Here is a 19,033-nt window from a genome sequence, read left to right as displayed (position 1 = left end):
TTCCAGATCCAGGGACAGACGGACAAGTTCCCACAGCCTCACATTTCCATAAGCAAATGTCAGAGAACCATATGACTCCCAGTTCACCCTCACTCCCTGTACTCACACACTTCTCAAGTCTCCTGGCTCACCTCCTGCTCCAGGGGCAAAACATCTGAGTGTTTCCCCTCCGCAGCTAGTTCTTATCCGGCAGCACATACTGAATATTAAAACTGTTTTTCATTTGTTTCTCTCTTATGTTGCTCTCTGTTTAGTGTCAGTGCTCACACTCTGTTTCCGTGTCATCCACACAGGGTATGGGTGTAGAGAGCGACCAGGAGATAGTGCAGATGATCGGTACAGAGGAGAACGTCATGGCCAGCTTCGCCCCGAGTCTGGAGGAGTGTCAGAAAGCTCAGATCTTCACGCAGACGCAGGTACATACTACTACTACTACATGATCCAGATCGGCTGTGAAATTAAAGGGTTGTTCCATCAGTTTACACCTCAGTTAGTTTATGAGTCACACACAGAGTCATGCTGAGCCTGGATTTACAAAGACGCTTCAGTAATTGAAACATTATGTTCAAACCATGGTTGCTTATGTGTTTTTTAAACGATGAACATCACAGAAAGAAAATAAAACTACAAATCAGAAACAAATAACAGAAAAATGAGGTTCATAGAATAGAAGATTAGAAGACAAAAAAGAAAGACATTAAAACTGAATAAACATCTTATTGACTAGAACCACGACTTAATTCTGTTTTAATGTGTTGCTAAACAATTCGATTAAAACAAAATCAAACCACGCAGGAAGAAAACTTAGAAATTGTTCACATTTTTCACAACCTGAGCTTGTAAATTTAAACTACAATTTCTGCAGCACACGCATGTGTACATGCACATGTATGTGTGGACTTTAATTGATGTGTTAGCTCTCGACAGGGAGAGAGGGTGAAATTCACTGATCAAGTATTGGTTAAAAAATGTCTGAATATATCTCGGCCTCTGCCACTTTGAGTTTTCTTCTTTTAACGTATATAATCTCTAAAGGACTAATTCAACATTTTGGCAAATGCACTCATTTGCTTATTTGACTTTAACGCTGACTGTTCATTACTGTACAATAGCAACACAACATGCAGCCATTAACCACAAAGACTGTTGACAGGCTAATGGCTAGCTTAGCTTTGTCCAACAGTAACATCAGCACATTGATTTGGGTTGTAGCTGGTTGCCTGGCAACCTCACCGTGACAACAGGAGTCAGAAAGTCACATGATTTTGTGTCAAACCACAACTGGTGTTCTTCCCTGTGGTTTTGGTTCAGATCAAACAAACAAGATGTGACATGTGAATTAGGGAGCTGTCTTTATGCTAAGCTAAGCTAAGCACCTTCATATTTAGCATAAAGATGTGACAGTGTTCATTTTATCTGACTCTCAACAAACTTATTTCCTAAAATGGATAAAGAACTTTTTCAAGCCTGTTCAGGTGAATTAATTTGCACCATACAATTTCTATAAGAATAACATAGTATTTACAGAATTATTCAGCCGTCCACAAATAAACAACAGTATCGAACGCAGCCCTGACGTGTGCCTGTTAACTTTGATGCCCGTTAACTTTGATGCCTGTTAACTTTGATGCCTGTTAACTTTGATGCCCATTAACTGCTGTTGACAGAGGGTATGTTCTTTGTCCCTCTGAGATCAGATGACTCAGGCTTTGTCTTATGAAGTTAAGTGATGGTTCTCTCGGTCGCTGAGGAGGCCCACGCGTTTTTCTTTGACATCTACAGGTGAATGCGAGCGGCCAAATAAAGATTATGTCGTTAGAGGAGGAACCACTGATGCATTGATGAGGCCATACTTGCCTCCTAGCAACCAGTCGCTGTAGCTCTCGTGTCCGTCTCTCTGCGAGCAGCCATGATGTCTTTTCATGGTATTCATTGGGTCATTGTACTGTGCACAATGAGGCCTAAATCTATATAATTAAAGGCAGATAAGGCTGAAGAAACATTATCAGATTATCAGATGGTAAGTAATCTGCCTAACCCTCATTTGAAAGTCATCTTTTTTCCTAGTGATGTACACACAGACACAAAAATGATTTTATAATTATATATATATATATTTATATGTATGTTTATATATATTTTTATATTACATGTTTTGGTTGTTTTTATAGAGTTGAGCATTCACATATTATTTCTATTTTCTATATATTCTATGCATTGTGGAGGGCAGGGTGGGTGGTCTTTTCAGAAAGTCTTCAGCCTCATTAACCTTTGACCTTTCTATAGTTGTGTAGAGGTTCCAGAGGCACACTGACTCAGGTGTGTGTGTGTGTGTGTGTGTGTTCATGCAATGTGCATTATTTCCTTTGTGATTCACTTGACCTACCACAGTCCTCATACATGTGTTTTCTCTTCCTCTAGAAAAGAAAAAAAAATCCAGACGTTTATAATTTCATTAGAGCCAAAACCTGAAAAACATGCCTTGAAATGCAACACTTGACTGTTAATAACTTTTAGGCTTCAGTCAAAGTGTGTATCGAAAACGCAACATCAACATCCCCGGTTTGAATAGAACTGAGGATCTTTGAAGCCTTTATATCCTCCTCAAGCTCTTGCTCCTGTCACTTCTCTATTGTCTGGTTTTTAAAAAAAAAAAAAAGAAAAGAAAAATGCAGACATATTTAGTGACCTGTTTTCTTTCATTAGATTTATTTTTTTACTTCAAAGTTGTGTATTCAACCCTGGTGGCTCTTTTGTTAAATTAAATCCTTTATAATGTATGAAACACTGCGTAATGCATATTATGTAATCACACTGCTTCTACTACAAAAGTTCAATATTTTAGAAAAGATTTGTTTAAAAAAAAAATCCTCAAACGAAGGAATCAAAAACGTATTGTTTTGATGTCGGTTTTCGAAATTGACTTGTTCACTGCTCTCTGACCTCTGCTGTCTCTGCCGCTTTGTGTCAGGCTCTGAGGTATCTCGGGAATAAAGTGCGGAGACAGCGAATGTGGGGAGGCCCCAAGAAAACCAAGATGGAGGAGGCCAGAGAGCTTCTTGCATCTCTTATCCTCACACATGTGCCCGTAAGTAAACACACAGACAGGAATCATGGGTAATCACACTCATATATTACACAAACTATAATCACTGTGTATTTTCTCTGCAGGTCAAAGAGTTTAACTTTCGTGCTAAGTGTATTTACCTGGCTGTGATGGTGAGGAGGGTGATTCTGGCCCAGGGCAACAACAACAAGGTGGACGACAGAGATTACTATGGCAACAAACGTCTTGAGTTGGCGGGACAGGTACGTCTTTATGCAACTGTCCCATTTACAGCTTGTACAAGACCCAATTTAATCTTCCACTTAGTCTATAACACCAGTCCCATTAGGTTCCGTTTATTTGTTCTTTTGTGAACTGATCAACAGGGAACTGGAAATGAGACGGACTTCAGTTCTGATATTAAAGGCACCCTGTTGTACTGTTGTTTATTCATTTCTGTGTAACTACCTTTTCTTTACCCATAGAGCCACTAGAGCATAACACACACTTGATGCCTATTAATAATATACGTATGGAAATGCTTTAGTGCAAATGGATCACAGGAACGGACCAGAGGACAGAAGGCTGTTCCAGCCCTGATCTCTCACCTGCATCTTTGTTCCAGCCTCCCTCTTTTAATAAGACTCTCATTATTTTCCCTCAGCTTTGTTTTTCCCTGTTTTGTTTTGGTCCCCCCCTCCCCCTGTATTTCAGCCTGGCTTTGTCAGGAGAGAGATATGTAGTGGCACCAAAATCCGGAGGCTGTGGAAGCATGGGGATTTTTCAGTACTGTGACAATAGAATTGCTGCCTTGACTGGAGCGATTGAGCTAATCCGCAGGCCCGGCTCTGATAATGTAATTACTGCTGTCTTAAGGCCTTTAATTTCCCCCCCAACCTGCTCTGTAGAAGGAGCAGGAGATGGGAGGAGGGGGGAGCCCACAGCCCTCTTTCAATAGGGGGCTTACACACTCACAACGCCAGCAATCTCCTCACTCTCCAATTATGGTTCCCTGACATTCAACTAATTGGCCTGGCTGCGCAACGGAAGCTTAATTTCTTTATTAATTTCAAGCAGAGCTGCCTGTTTGTTTTGATGTATGCTAATGCACAGGGTGGGTGGGGGTTGTGAGAGATGTTGCCTCCTGTAGGCCTGACAGAGGCGGACAGGGACCTGGGACAGAGGCCAGGTCAGGCTTATCAGTGAGCCGGCACACCTGGTTATTAAATCTGACTGTAAACACACCTCAGCGCTGATTAGAGTTGTGAACAGATGCAGGGCGCCAGGAGATCTGAGAGTCAGACTGTGTGAATAAACAATGACAACTCAAACTCTGTGTGTAGTTTGGAGACTTGACGACTGTCTAATGTCAGTCAAACATGTTTATTATCACGACGCTCTCGCTTTCTCTCTTTCTGCCTTTTCCAGCTGCTGTCTCTGCTGTTTGAAGATCTCTTTAAGAAGTTTAACTCTGAGCTGAAGAAAATCGCTGACCAGATCATTCCCAAGCAGAGAGCAGCTCAGTTTGACGTGGTGAAGCACATGCGGCAGGATCAGATCACCAACGGCATGGTCAATGCCATATCCACAGTGAGTGAGCATCACCCTCAATGTAATGAAATGATTAAACCAAGAGGATTCACAGTTCTCCTGGAGGAACATCCGTTCAAATCCTACTGCCACCAAACATCTGTAGAATCTGAAGATCTCTGCTCTCTCTCTCTCTTTCTCTGTCTCTCTCTCTTTCTCTCGACAACTCTGAGGTGCACTCAAGTCATTTGATATTTTTCTGATTTATCTCAACAGTAATCAGTTACTTTTAGACACAATCTTAAACTTAATTTATTTTTCTTGAAAATGTTTTTGACAGTCTAAAGTCAAGGATTTCTTACCTAGCTAATCACACAGCTTTCTTATGGCATCCCTCGTCCTTATGCTGCTCAGGAAACCTTGAGTTGTTTTTTTTTTATCACTCTATGCTGTGTTTGTAAAGAATGAACCTCCATACTGAATAGAAGTAAACATGCCTGTTACTTCCATTTTTGAAAACACTCAGTAGCAGCTGCTGAGAGCACAAATATATCAGGTGAACGCTCAATCTTCTAAATATTTTATTATTTTACAAGGTGTTAAAGTTAATCATCTATACTCATACTTAACTATGTATATACTATACTATACACGTCAGATTTAAAATATTATCTGACCTGAGACCACAACACTTTCATCACAGCAGCAGGATGTTAATAGATTTTCAAAAGTCAGCTGTGATTAAATAATGAAATCAAAAAGTGTTAAAATCACACTCATTTGAACCTAAATGATTTAGAAAACCTACATTTCTTTATTCCATTTAACTTTTTCTTCATGACAATGTGTTCATGAATCATTAAGTGAAAACAGATGTTGGATTTCCTTGTTTTTTAATGTCCACAGGGAAACTGGTCTTTGAAGAGATTCAAGATGGACCGTCAGGGCGTCACCCAGGTCCTGTCTCGTCTCTCCTTCATCTCGGCTCTGGGCATGATGACCAGGATCTCCTCCCAGTTTGAGAAGACCAGGAAGGTCAGCGGCCCTCGCTCCCTGCAGCCGTCACAGTGGGGCATGCTGTGTCCGTCTGACACGCCTGAGGGAGAGGTGAGTGTCTCTGCACACCTGACCTGTTCCTGCCGACACGATGAAGTGGTGACATTAAAGGCCCCATGTGAACATGTATAGTGCCTTAGTCACCTCAGGTAGATTTTCTTTAGCAATGGTGGTGAAGTAAAAAAACTCCCATGATCCCATGCTACTTCAAGACGTCATCAAGGTCTTTGGTTATTGTCTTGATAGAGAGACCCCTAACAACTGAAGTTGTACATTGAATGTAGATTTGGATTTGAGTTTCCACAATAGTTGTGTGGTCTTCTTGTGTCATGTGAAGTATTATTTAGAGTAAACACACAACGACGTAACCCTTTCAAGCATCACGTCCATCATTGTGCTGGTTGTGTAGGCCTGTGGTCTGGTGAAGAACTTGGCTCTGATGACCCACATCACCACCGACATGGAGGACGGTCCGATCATCAAACTGGCCTTCAACCTGGGGGTGGAGGACGTCAACCTGCTGTGCGGCGAGGAGCTCTCCTACCCGAGCGTCTTCATCGTCTTCCTCAACGGTAAAACTCCTCCGCTCTGGTGCTGCCTAATAAATAAATACACAGCGAGAGAATTAACACTGGATGCTTTTGCTTCAGATCACTTGAAAAGAAATTCTAATCCTCCCTGTTTGGAATGTGTTGCTTATGAACATGAAGGGGAAAATATTCTGTTTAGTTTACGGACGGTAATTTTGTATTTTGCAGGGAGGTTTATAAGTCGTTAATTTCATGGCAGCAGTAGGTATTATTCTTGAGTCAGAACTTGGCCCCTTAATTACTGTATATGTTTGTCTCACCGCTGATAACTGTCAAATTATATTAGCTGCCATACTATTTAATTAGTTGGTAGCAGCAGGTGTCAAAGCCCTTCAGAGTGTGTTCAGTGTAAATGTGCCCTCACACAGAGGCAGAGCACAGTGTCTCCTCTGTTCTCTGCTCGTTTGTCTGTCAGACTTGATATGAACAAACCCCTGCAGGCAGTTTGAGCTTTGCTTTCAGCAGCAGTGGAGGTTCAGAGTACCCCACTGTATATGCACGCTGTGTCTCTCTTTCTTTCAGCTTTAAGTTTATGGATGTGAGTTTTTCACACAGACTTTAACCCAAACGTTAAATTCCCATAACTAGGTGCTGCAGCTTCTTGGTCCATTGTGGATCTTGAGTTAAAGCAATTGACAAGTAAATAATTCAGCTGCAGGCAAAAATGTCAAATCTAAAAATTTGCTGCTATTCTATGTTTTATATGAAATTAAAAAGTATATATTTGTATTTCAGACTGCTGCTCCAACAAGTTAAGTAATCTGAAGATGTTAAATTGCTCTTTAGGAAATGATGACACATTTTTTTCACATAAAATCTGACCATTTAGGGACAAGATGATTAACTAGTTATAACGTTACCTTAGACTCAAACTGGGAAAGATGAGCAGCAAACAAACACATATTATATAGAAAATACAATCTTCTTCTCACCTAACTCCTGAGAAGAATGTTGGATTATTCTTTTAATCAAAGCTAAATGACTTTTAAGTCAATTGTGATGGTTAATTTAGTATTTCTGTAGATCTGTGCATCTGTCTTGACTGTATAGCTGTCCATGTGTCTGTATCTGGTCCACAGGTAACATTCTGGGTGTAATCAGAGACCATCATAAGCTGGTCAACACCTTCAGACTGATGCGTAGAGCAGGTTTCATCAACGAGTTTGTGTCCATCTCCACCAACTTGACCGACCGCTGCGTTTACATCTCGTCTGATGGAGGACGCCTCTGCAGGTGATAATGACATTATACCTTCAGAATCATAAAAATAGATTATGTTGATATGCAATAAGTAGAACAGACTTTACTACTGCAACTTGGTACAATTAATTGTTCAAATTTTCTTTTATGGGAAATTTGAAATTGTTGTTTTTTCTTTTCTGGAACAAAAATATTGTCAAGTTTAAGACTTTTAGACCCTTTGTGATGCTTTAATAAGAAAAATGTTTGTTTCCCCTTCAGGCCATACATCATAGTGAAGAGGGGGCAACCGATGGTGAAAAACAAACACATTGAAGACCTGTCGCAGGGCTACAGGTGAGGCCAGGAGTCAGGGGAGCTACAAGCTTTTAATGTAGATATTTGTTTGCAAGTAATTGTGTATATTAAAATACAATAGAATAATTTCTGAAACACGCTTTTCTTTCCTCCAGAACCTTTGAGGATTTCCTGCACGAGGGTCTTGTTGAGTACCTGGATGTGAACGAGGAGAACGACTGTCAGATCGCCCTTTATGAATACATGATAAGCAAGTGAGTGACACATGATTGTGTATTTGATAAAATCTGGAAAAGAATCCTTTTGGTCATGGTGCTGTTTATTTCATCTTCTATTTGTTTTTTTATTTTGTCTGCAGAGTCACGACGCACTTGGAGATCGAGCCTTTCACGTTGCTCGGGGTGTGTGCTGGCCTCATTCCCTACCCCCACCACAACCAGTCACCCAGGAACACGTACCAGTGCGCTATGGGCAAACAGGCCATGGGTAAGACTGGGCTGAGCAGGTAGCTTCGGTCAGCGAGCAGGTCATTGAAATGTGAAGATCTCAAATCCCTCCTCAAACATCCTCCACGCAGCTGCACCTCTTTGCATGCACTCACACACAAACACTTACAGTAATTTAATCTCACATGAACACCATTCTTAAGCCTTTTAAATCTGCTGGTTCAGAGTTTAGCGTTTTTATTTGCACAAGTTAAAATCATACAAAAGGACATTAGAATAACAAACAACATAGATACAAGAAGCCTGCTGCTTCGTCTCCCCCAAAACTCTGCTCCTGCTCTACCACTTGTCACAATACATTTGTATGTGTGATTGAGTGTTTTTCTTGTGTGTGTTTGTGTGTGTGTGTGTGTGTGTGTGTGTGTGTGTGTGTGTGTGTGTCTGTGTGTGTGCACGTTTGGACATCAAACATGGGGCGCTTGCGTAGGTTCTCTATTGTGCGTGTATGTGCGGAGGCCCTTTCCCTGCCAGTCACCCAGAGTGTCATTAGCAATTCATTGTGTCTGCTTTGGCTGTGCTCGGGGGGTCAGTGTGCTCAGCTGCGAAAGACCACAGAGTGCGCACCCGCAGCTCCTTGGTAACCAAAACTTCCCCAAACAGCACCGCTAACATTCGTAAGAACCTCTGTCACCCCCATCCCACTGCATTACCTCAGTCCGTCCCTTCCTCCCCTCCCCCCGTCCTTACAAAAACACAGACTGGAACTATATTTGGCACAATATCCTCTGCCTTGTCTTTTTTGTGTGGACGGCCCTATACATGTGCAAATCTGGTTGTGTGGCCCGGGCCTATTATCACAGACTCTGTGCTTGTAGCCTGATTGTGAAGTAATAGCATCTGACAAATGTCAAGGCTTCCAGGGAGGCCGGCCTTTATGTCATAACTCGCCTCGTTCCTCCACTGTGTCTGTGATGGGGATAACCAGGCTCGGCCCTGAACAACAGGAGGATTAATCACCTCTAATTACTGATCAATAGACAATTATTTTAAAATGTGCAGTGAAACTGAAAATAATTTTTTACCAAACATTGCAGCTTTTATGTTCATCTGTGTCCGTTCTCTCCAGGCACTATTGGTTATAACCAGAGGAACCGTATCGACACTCTGATGTACCTGCTGGCGTATCCTCAGAAACCAATGGTCAAAACAAAAACCATTGAGCTCATCGACTTTGAGAAGCTTCCTGCTGGTCAGAACGCCACCGTGGCTGTGATGAGCTACAGCGGCTACGACATTGAAGACGCTCTGGTCCTTAACAAAGCTTCACTCGACAGAGGTAAGTCCTGCCTGAGTCGACAAGGAGCAAAATCTCCTCCTCACAAGACTCAACCTAAATTTTAGTGCAGTAAAATTACAACTATTTAAACGTATCTGCTTGTCACTAACCAGTTCACTGTATAGCAGACCTTTACAAAGTCTAATGTGTATGCGTGTGTTACGTCTCCAGGGTTTGGCCGCTGCCTTGTTTATAAAAACGCCAAGTGTACGCTGCGGCGTTACACCAACCAGACCTTTGACAAGGTGATGGGCCCCATGCTGGATGCTGCCACACGAAAGCCCATCTGGAGGCACAACATCCTGGATGCTGATGGCATCTGCTCCCCTGGTGAGTAGCAGCAGGACCAGGAGAGAACCAGCATGCTTTGCTGCTCCTCTCCTCAGACACCACTGCTCCAGTGGTTGAGATTAATCATTAATATCTTTAAATACGAGGGATCTTTTAATGTGCTGTGTTTCACTGCAGTTTACTTTGGCTTTTCACTGTTTTGTGTAATGAGCAGTGCAACATTATCCAGAGCTTTACTCAATAATATTAATGTAATGTAATAATTGAGAGTTGGACATAATAACAACATAGACCGAAGTCCATTTTTTAAAATCTCACAATATAGTCCTCACTTACAGCATTAGCAGTAGCTGCTTTTTAAATCGCAGGTTCATTTATATACCATGACCCAGCAAAGGCGCTATCAGGGTCCCCGAGACACGGGATCTCCGAGTGCGACCCTCAGACAAGCGTGGTCAGCCAGCCCTAAACAGTTCGTCTAAAAGAGCACACAACAACCTTTAGTCCATGTGGGCAGGCCGTACTAATGATCGCCCTTCTCTTTGTCACAGGTGAGAAAGTGGAAAACAAGCAGGTGTTGGTAAACAAGTCAATGCCAACTGTCACTCAGACACCACTGGAGGGCAGTACCCAGCCAGGCCAGCCCCAGTACAGAGACGTGCCCGTCGGGTGAGTGCACGTTTGCTCCCGCTCCCAACAACACACCCGCCACACCCACCCACCGCTACAAGTTCAATGGGATCTCAGCCTGCTGGACCACCAGTTACACCTGTTACACCAGTTACACCTGTCGCCCAGTAACTGCTTGCAGACATGAAGAATTAAAAAAACAGCACAAATTGTCTGAAAACCTATTCTTCTTATTTGTTTGCAGCTATAAGGGCTCAACTGACTCGTACATCGAGAAGGTCATGATCTCGTCCAACGCAGAAGATGCTTTCCTCATCAAGATCCTGCTGAGGCAGACCAGGAGACCAGAGATAGGAGACAAATTCAGCAGTCGTCACGGACAGAAAGGTGCCGACCTCAGCAAGCTCACGCTGTCTTCTCTCTTAAACAACGTCCAGTTTGTTGAACCGAAAACTGAATGTGCACAAAACAGAAAGCTGCATAAACCTTCAATTCATCTCAAGGCCAAATTTGAAATTGTCATGAAAGATTGTAAATGACCGGACACAAAGAAAAGAATCCCCGGTCGTCTCTGTGTCGGAGCATTTGTTGAGTCAAGTCCCAGTGGCTGTTGCTCTGTCACTGCCCCCCTGTCCTCATCTCTCAAGAGCTCTTTTCAATTAATTGGCTCTTTGTCCTGTGCCAGACTATGTAAATTTATTACACCACAGCAGTATTCTGCTGCTGCTGGAGCGAAAAAAAGTGTTTACAACCTCCATTGTTTTGCTGCACCTCCCCTATAGAGGGCTTGTATGATGTTTTAATCAAAAAGCTAACTGGCGCCATGCATAATTTACTCTCTTCATTAACGCCACGGCCACTGGGCGGTCAGTTCGGGATGGGACAATGTCCTCTGTCTCAGATAATGACGGAGGGAGAGAGGTCGCTGCTGGGTTAGCTGCAGATCTGGATGGAGAGTCCCAGATGTGCAACTGATGTATGGCCACGTTTAATAGATTTCTTTGCACATGCATTCACAGCGACTTTAGAAAACAGACAAATTTTAAAGCTTGCATTTTTATGCCAGTGGGTTTTTTTCGAAATACATATTTTCTTTCTTTCAAATGTTTTAACAGAATCTTGAACTGATCCTAAATCAGGGTTTCATTATTTCATTAGAAGTGAATATGGCCGCAGCGATAGATCTTCCAGCAACTCATGACTAGTCTCATAAGTCCTGGTCAGCAGAGCAGAATAAGTTAATTATTTACTGGTCTCACACACACACACACGGCTGTGGAGGTGGGGGAGGAGGTGGAGAGGTTGTCAGTAGTAGGGGCCCATTGTGCGAGCTTCCAGCGTGGAGCTGCATGAGCTGTGATGGAGGGCTCTGAACCCTCGCTGTTGTCTTGCCTTTCTCTGCTGATTTCATGCCTCTTTTATCATTCACTTTCACACAAAACAAACAACACCAAGGATGTCTGCTATGGGAACTAGTGTCTCTCTCTCTCTCTCTCCCTCTCTCTGAATCTTTCCGTTCACCTTCTCTTCCTCTGTTTTCCCACTTTATTTCCTCCTCTTTCACTTCACTTTTAGCCTGATATTCAAACTTTTTTCTCAACTGGCTTTTCTTTCCTTTCTCCTTCTCCTCTGGCCCTGTCGCACTCGCCTTTTTCTCTTTTCTTTCCACCTTCTTCCTGCTGTTGGATGACTTTCCAGCAAGTCGTTGCACTTGTTCCCAGTCAACATCCTGTGGCAGCGTCCTGTGATGGCATCAGCAGTCTGCACCGTGTTGTGTCGCTGACATGTGGACTAATAGTGAATTTTACCCACGTGCTCAGATTCAATTTCTCCTCTCCAGTTGATCCCCTCCACTTCCTCTGAGTTGAACTGAAAGTCATGGATGTGTAATCCTGGTCTCCCTGTCGCACTAAGCACCTTTCTCCACTTCCTGCTCTCCTTCTCTTCTCCCCTCTTTCTCTTTTTTCATTTGCAAATGGGCCTACAATCTGTTTACCCTGGCCTGGGAAGAGTGCTTCGGCCCCTCGGCAAACATTTGCACTCGCACTTAAACTCCTGGCTACCAGGGCGCCTGTCCCCCACGTCATGTGAATCAAAAGAAGACCCTGTCTGTCCACTGAGTATGGAAATGTCATGCTCCGCCAGAGGTCCTCAGCTTTCAGCAGCAATACACAACCACAACACATTACTAGAGATGTTTTTAGTCAGAAGTGGGAAGAGACTTAAATTAGGAGATAAATTGAATATTAGGTTTTTTTGAATTTTTTACTTTGACTAGAAGATATCGCTAATATGTTTTCTTTTCTTTAATCTCTTGAATATTTTTTCGATTATTTTGTATTTGATTTATCTGTAAAGTGTAATAACCTCCAGAATCAAATTATCACATATAAGAATCTACAACCAGGAGGATATGTTTGGCATTTTTGCCTTATAAAACCAATTTTTACTTTTATTTTGATTGACTGATTAATTTATGGACTGGTTGTTTAACACATTTATAGAAAATAAATCTATTTAAATGGCTCTTTGTGCTTCATGTGCAATTTCTGTGAAGGGGCATTAACTGCAATCTGTGTGTGTGTGTGTTTGTGTGTTCAGGTGTTTGCGGTCTCATTGTCCCACAGGAGGACATGCCATTCTGTGACTCGGGCATCTGTCCAGATATCATCATGAACCCTCATGGGTATCCCTCCAGAATGACGGTACGACTTTTCACAGCCGAAAAACGTGTGTTATAGGAATCAACAATCTGTTATTACAAATTAATTTGCAGGATATTTTCTTGTTTCCTTCCCCATAAAATATCATAAACAAGTATAACACCTTTTTTTGTGTGTTCAATTGTTTTAAAACTAAATTAATACAGATTACTGTTGTATATAAGAGAAAGAAAATGTGTTTGGCAACTTCTGCTTTTATGCTTAAAAATTGATTCAAACTAAAAAAATTATCAAAGATATTATTTTCAGTTTCACCTTATCGTTTCATCTCTGATATTCTTTGTGACTATATCAACAAATCAAAAACTATTTTTAATTTTTAATTTCTCATGTAACCATGAACCTGTTCACAGTTGTAACTGTATGATTTTTGGCTGCAGCTCAGATTGAACCACCTCAGTCTCCTGTGTTGACCGTCGCTCTTTATAAGTTTGTGTCAGCTCCTCTGAGACAAAACCCTCATTATCCCACTCGTCTCCTCTCTGGGTTATCATTGGCTTCCAGAGCACACGTCTATTGACGCAATTAAACAGCAATCTTACTGGTCACAAACAGATATTTGTTGCTGCCAGGGAAGCTGCCTCCCGTCGCAGCGTGTGGAAGTTTTATCAAACACACACAGTACATGATGGTGCTGAATATGAATGACATGATACTTGGCCCTCTATCTGGCGGCTTTTTGTCCTTTACACTATAAAGAACGTGCAGGATCTTTACTGCTGAAGTTGTCAGTGCCAGTGTGTTTGCAGGCAGCGGTTGCCATGGAAAAGGCTCAGAAATGTCTGGCTCGGGAGGATGTTTCTGTGGCCTGAGAGTGAAATGAGAGTAGGTGTTTCCTTTTATGTGACGGGGTCAGGGGTCCTCTGGGTGCGACCTCAGAGGAATTGTTGAAATCAGTCATCCTTGGACTGCTGGTCCCACCCCGATGGGTACATGTGTATTCTAATCTCACCAACTATATCAATATTCTGTGACAGGAGACGATGTAAATCAGGTGAAAGTGGACAGACGTTTGGATGCTGCTGTACGCTACATTCAGAAAAAAGACCCCTTCATCTTTTTCACATACTGTTATAAAAGTTATCCCCCACTCGACACTCAGTATCCCATCACGACAAATCAATTTTGGACATTTATTGTGAAGGAACACTTAGTGATTACAGTCTTGAGTCTTCTTGGGAAAGTTTTGCTCACTTGGATTTCTTCTCTGCAGATATTTTCACGTCTCTCCTGAGATGTTAGATTGACATTCAGAGAGTTGTCCGAAAATCACTCCTCTGTTGTCTTGGCTGTGAACTCGGAGACATTGTCCTGTGGCGTCAGTCTGAGGTCCTGAACTCTGGACCAAGGATCGTCTCTAAAGTTTGGGTTAAGGTTACACAGTATGATGCTGTCACCACCATGCTTCACCATTGGTTCTGTATCAGTCTTGGTTTCATCAAACTAGAGAATCTTGTTTCTGACAGTCTGAGCATCCTCAGGTTTCTATCTGGCCTGTGTTCACTCTGCCATTAAGCCCAAATCAGTGGAGTGTTGCAGTGATTATTGTCCCTCTGGAAGTTTCCCCCATCTTCAGGATCTCTGGTGCTCAGTCGGAGTGGTCATTATGCTCTTGTAAGGTCACCATCAGGTTCTTGGTCACCTCTCTTACCGAGGTCCTGGGCCAGAAATGTAGAGTCTTGGTTGTTCCAAATTAGAGTGTGGATACCCGACCCCGAGAAGAGTAGGGCCGAGTTTGGACCAAAGATTTGGACTTGGGTTCCCACCGAAAACTGCGGTCTAAGTTGCACACTAATCCTATATGTGCTATTCCAAGTCATGTCATCAATTCAATTTATAATGGAATAAACCAAGGTGGAGGAACATCTCGGGGATGGATCAGAAGTGGGAGACACCTGAGCCATGTTTCAAGTATCACAGGAAAGTGTCTGAATGCTGTTTGTTTAATTTCTGGACGTCTAAGAGTGTGTCTGCTCGTGTCAGGTGGGGAAGTTGATTGAACTGTTGGCTGGGAAGGCCGGAGTCTTAGACGGACGGTTTCACTACGGCACGGCCTTCGGCGGCAGCAAGGTGAAGGATGTGTGTGAGGATCTCATCCGTTACGGATACAACTACCAGGGCAAAGACTACGTCACCTCAGGAATCACTGGGTAATAAAAAGTTCAAGTTTCATCTCAATAACAGCAAACATCACATGTTACTACTTAACATTCTCTAACGTTGACTGCCGTATTTTCCTCAGAGAACCACTGGAGGCCTACATCTACTTTGGGCCGGTGTATTATCAGAAACTGAAACACATGGTCCTTGACAAAATGCATGCCAGAGCCCGGGGCCCCAGAGCCGTCCTCACCAGGTAAAGTCAACCATGAGGGAATTTTACTACGATTTCACCCACTGATAGAAATAAAATGATCTTATCAAAAAGTGAGATACAGAGCAGGTGGATTAACAAACTACATTCCTCTGTCTCACTTGTCTGTTCTCACCGACAGGCAGCCGACAGAGGGCCGCTCCAGAGACGGAGGTCTGCGTCTGGGCGAGATGGAGCGGGATTGTTTGATCGGCTACGGAGCGAGCATGTTACTGCTGGAGCGTCTGATGATCTCCAGTGACGCCTTCGAGGTGGATGTGTGCGGACAGTGCGGCCTGCTGGGATACTCTGGGTGGTAAGCAGCCGACACACACAGTTCATCTTATAATGTAAACTGTCATGAAGCCTGGATGACAGAAGCATGTGTTTTAAAATCTGATCTTTCCATTCAAGTGCTGCATTGTTTGATCTCAACAATGAACATTAGAGCTTTTGTCTTATGTGTTCTTATTGGCTACTGAATATGTTCTTTTTACCATTATAACTTAAAGATCTAACTTTGGATTCAGACTCATCAGCAGCAGAGTGTTTTGAAGACATGTCTCCTTTAAAGTTAAAATAAAATCTAATTATTTTTGAGGTTTTCAGGTCGCATACTTTTACCTCATCTCCTTAAAGTGGCAGGCAGCATGAGTGTAACATTTGAATAGTTAAACGTATTTTAAATAAAATAAAATACGATATTTTAGCACATCTCACAGTGCAGCCCAGAAACTGTTGTTATCAGATCTGATGAAAGTCATTAATCTTCTGGTTTGTGTCGAGTCTGATTCTCAGTCTCTGTTTCCAGGTGTCACTACTGCAAGTCGTCCTGCCACGTTTCCTCCCTGCGTATCCCGTACGCCTGCAAGCTGCTGTTCCAGGAGATGCAGTCCATGAACATCATCCCTCGACTCAAACTGGCCCGTTACAACGAGTGAACAGGGAGGGACAGAAACACGATGTATGTGAGTGAAAGTTTTAGAGTCAGATTTGTAATTGACAACGTCTGAAACATGGTTTATTTGTAAAAAGCTTTTTTGAACGAGGAGCAAGAAACAGGCTGAAGATTTTTGTATGTTTACAAAATGTTTGTCCTGTGACTCATTTCTGTTGATACTTTCTCGCCATTCTGCTCTTTGTATGTGTAAGTAATAAACACAAAGACATTATTTCAAATCAGCTGCTGTGTCTCGTACATTCTGATTCATTTTAACATAACATATTCTGTTTACTGACAAACAGATAGATTAGAAATTTAAAAAGAGTAAATAAACATGAATAATAACTCAATGGAAAAACTGCACCTTTTCTCTTTTATTTTCTTAAAGAGATAAAGATGTTTCTTTTGCATCCATTAGCTCTACAAATGATGGGCTGCACGTGTGAAAGTCCAGGTTTGATTTCTGCTGAGGACAGTTTCTGCATGTGATAACGTCACATCTACAAAGATCCAAAATGTGAGACCTGACACTCAGCTGACAAGTGATTTTATTATAAAAGGAGCAAACATTAGTGTAACGAAAACAATAGTGTGAATTGTTTTCAGTGAGTAAACACAGTAAAGTGTTTTGCACAAGACCAATAATTCTCATGTTCAGAACAAAAACTCCAGTTGCTAATTATTGATAATTATTGACTTGATTAATTGATCAATCATTTGCTCCATAAACATTTTCTAAATAACCTGTGAAACCATGACCTTTATAATTTCATAAAGTCCAATATATTTCATCAAATGTGTTGTTTTTCTCTGATCAACAGTGAAAACCTTAAAGATCTCCAGTTTCACAGATTTTTTTTCTTCTCAAAAATAACTCAAACAATGAAATTAAGTTGCTAACTAATTGATTGAAGAATTAATTATTTATGAAAATCATTACACAAAGATATTTATTTATCTATAAGTCAGTGATGGACGGATGTAATGTTGAAACGTATTACGATAACGATCTGCTTATAACATTTAAAATTAGTTTATTTTTAATATGTTTTATGTTCTTATATCGGCTGGAGGACAAATTCAACAATGTTGAGGGACAACGTACAGAAACAGACAGAGCACCAGCTTCATTCATGTCAGCAGGAAGAAGAGAAAGTTTCTTTGGGTCGTACAGTTTCCTCTTTTTAAACCGAAGCCTGAACACCAGCAACGTGTCGTATGTAGCGTAACCATACCCCCCACTCGCACATACACACATGACTCAACTGGGGCCTTTTCACTGAACAAAAGCAGCACACATCCGTTTGTGTGTGAGAATAGGAAGAGTGGAAGAGGCTCTTTGGTGGCTGCACCTGTCCTATTTTATGAGGCTCTAATAAGCAGATAACAGGATGGAAAAAAAGAGCGTCCACCGAGGGAGACTCCACCTTCTCCTTGTTTGACAGAAATTAATTAGATCCTATGTTGAGGTCACGGTTCCATTTAGGCCTTTTGAATATTGAGTTATTAAAGGGTTGTTATAGTGTTTTACTTGTGATTAATTTGTTTCACATCAAAATTAATTTGTTTTTTAGTCGTCTTGTCCTTTTACTCGCTCCAGCAGCTTTTGTCCTTCCTGTAGGACTCTGAACAGATGCACATCCCTGTTTTAACAAACTGTGACTGTGCACGTTGTCTCGTGGCATGTTGCTGCCGCCCTGTCCCACCCGTGCTCCCAGGTGGCTGCACGTTGTGTGTCGGCGAGCAGCAGCATCGGCGCCCATGACTGCGCAGTGCAGGAGAGAGTCCTCCCTTTGCTATCCATGGTGTGGTGAGTAATTCAGCCATAATCCGCCTTTCTCCTCTCCCCTCTTCTTTCCCCTTCTCCTCTCCCCCTCTCCTGTGGTTCCATTCATATTCTAATCACAGCTTTCCCTTCTCCAGCTCTCAGGCACTCCATCAGAGCCCTCCCAGCCTCGGGCTTTGCACTTTTACTTCCCCCCCTTTGTGAGCGTTCCCTCTTCTCTTAGGCAGACGGAAAATAAGTAAAAGAGTGAGCGAAAAGAGGTGAAAACTCCCATAAATAAATCCACACTTGTGCTTTTTAAAGCATGTTTCGATACATGTTTAAGCACAGGACATGTCGGCTGTGTGGCAAAGTTGTCACAAACACAGTTTAATGGTGGAATGATGAGCACAGGGAATGTGGCAACAAGTTTCTGTGGGATGTGAAGGGGCAGTTAGAATCAGACGCAGAGGTTGCGTATGTTTATCTGGAGCTGGGAGGTGTAGAAAACTTAAATTAAATGCCATAATGGAAGATGTGGAGGCCACAGTGTTGGGACTGTGTAGATCTAAGCCTCTTTTTTTTTTCGTTGGGAGGGAGCTTTTCTTATTCAAAACAGCCCCACAAAAGACTTCCAGTGAGCCTTGCCACATCCCCATCTGACTTGGGGCCATTCATCAGCCTTCCAAGCCTATCAATGACATGTCCCCATCAGGGCTCCTATAAAATCAGCCCCTTTCCCATGAAACATCAGCAAACATTTTGACGGGTCTGGCTTTCCCCCCGCTGGATTTCTGGAGTCTCTTACCCCCCCACCACCCTCTTTC

The 19,033-nt window shown here is 42.3% G+C and overlaps 1 protein-coding gene across 1 annotated transcript in view; it reads left to right on the top strand.

Annotated features, from left to right (window-relative positions):
• Nucleotides 1-16,680, top strand: part of polr3b (polymerase (RNA) III (DNA directed) polypeptide B) — a 20,733-nt gene extending 4,053 nt beyond the window's left edge. The window contains exons 10-28 of the mRNA XM_069527888.1: nucleotides 294-416; nucleotides 2,972-3,088; nucleotides 3,172-3,309; nucleotides 4,475-4,636; nucleotides 5,483-5,683; nucleotides 6,042-6,204; nucleotides 7,302-7,455; nucleotides 7,684-7,758; nucleotides 7,875-7,973; nucleotides 8,078-8,205; nucleotides 9,292-9,501; nucleotides 9,673-9,831; nucleotides 10,344-10,461; nucleotides 10,667-10,809; nucleotides 13,024-13,127; nucleotides 15,129-15,295; nucleotides 15,388-15,501; nucleotides 15,641-15,814; nucleotides 16,310-16,680. Of these exons, the coding sequence (XP_069383989.1) occupies nucleotides 294-416; nucleotides 2,972-3,088; nucleotides 3,172-3,309; nucleotides 4,475-4,636; nucleotides 5,483-5,683; nucleotides 6,042-6,204; nucleotides 7,302-7,455; nucleotides 7,684-7,758; nucleotides 7,875-7,973; nucleotides 8,078-8,205; nucleotides 9,292-9,501; nucleotides 9,673-9,831; nucleotides 10,344-10,461; nucleotides 10,667-10,809; nucleotides 13,024-13,127; nucleotides 15,129-15,295; nucleotides 15,388-15,501; nucleotides 15,641-15,814; nucleotides 16,310-16,439 (2,679 nt within the window). The 3' untranslated portion in view covers nucleotides 16,440-16,680. The remainder of the gene's footprint in view (nucleotides 1-293; nucleotides 417-2,971; nucleotides 3,089-3,171; nucleotides 3,310-4,474; nucleotides 4,637-5,482; nucleotides 5,684-6,041; nucleotides 6,205-7,301; nucleotides 7,456-7,683; nucleotides 7,759-7,874; nucleotides 7,974-8,077; nucleotides 8,206-9,291; nucleotides 9,502-9,672; nucleotides 9,832-10,343; nucleotides 10,462-10,666; nucleotides 10,810-13,023; nucleotides 13,128-15,128; nucleotides 15,296-15,387; nucleotides 15,502-15,640; nucleotides 15,815-16,309) is intronic.
• The last annotated feature ends 2,353 nt before the right edge of the window (nucleotides 16,681-19,033 follow it).

Source organism: Paralichthys olivaceus, chromosome 7 (genome assembly GCF_024713975.1).
Source record: "Paralichthys olivaceus isolate ysfri-2021 chromosome 7, ASM2471397v2, whole genome shotgun sequence".
Classification (NCBI taxonomy): domain Eukaryota; kingdom Metazoa; phylum Chordata; class Actinopteri; order Pleuronectiformes; family Paralichthyidae; genus Paralichthys; species Paralichthys olivaceus.
The sequence above is the reverse complement of the archived record's forward strand: the minus strand, read 5'-3'. Positions and strand labels throughout refer to the sequence as shown.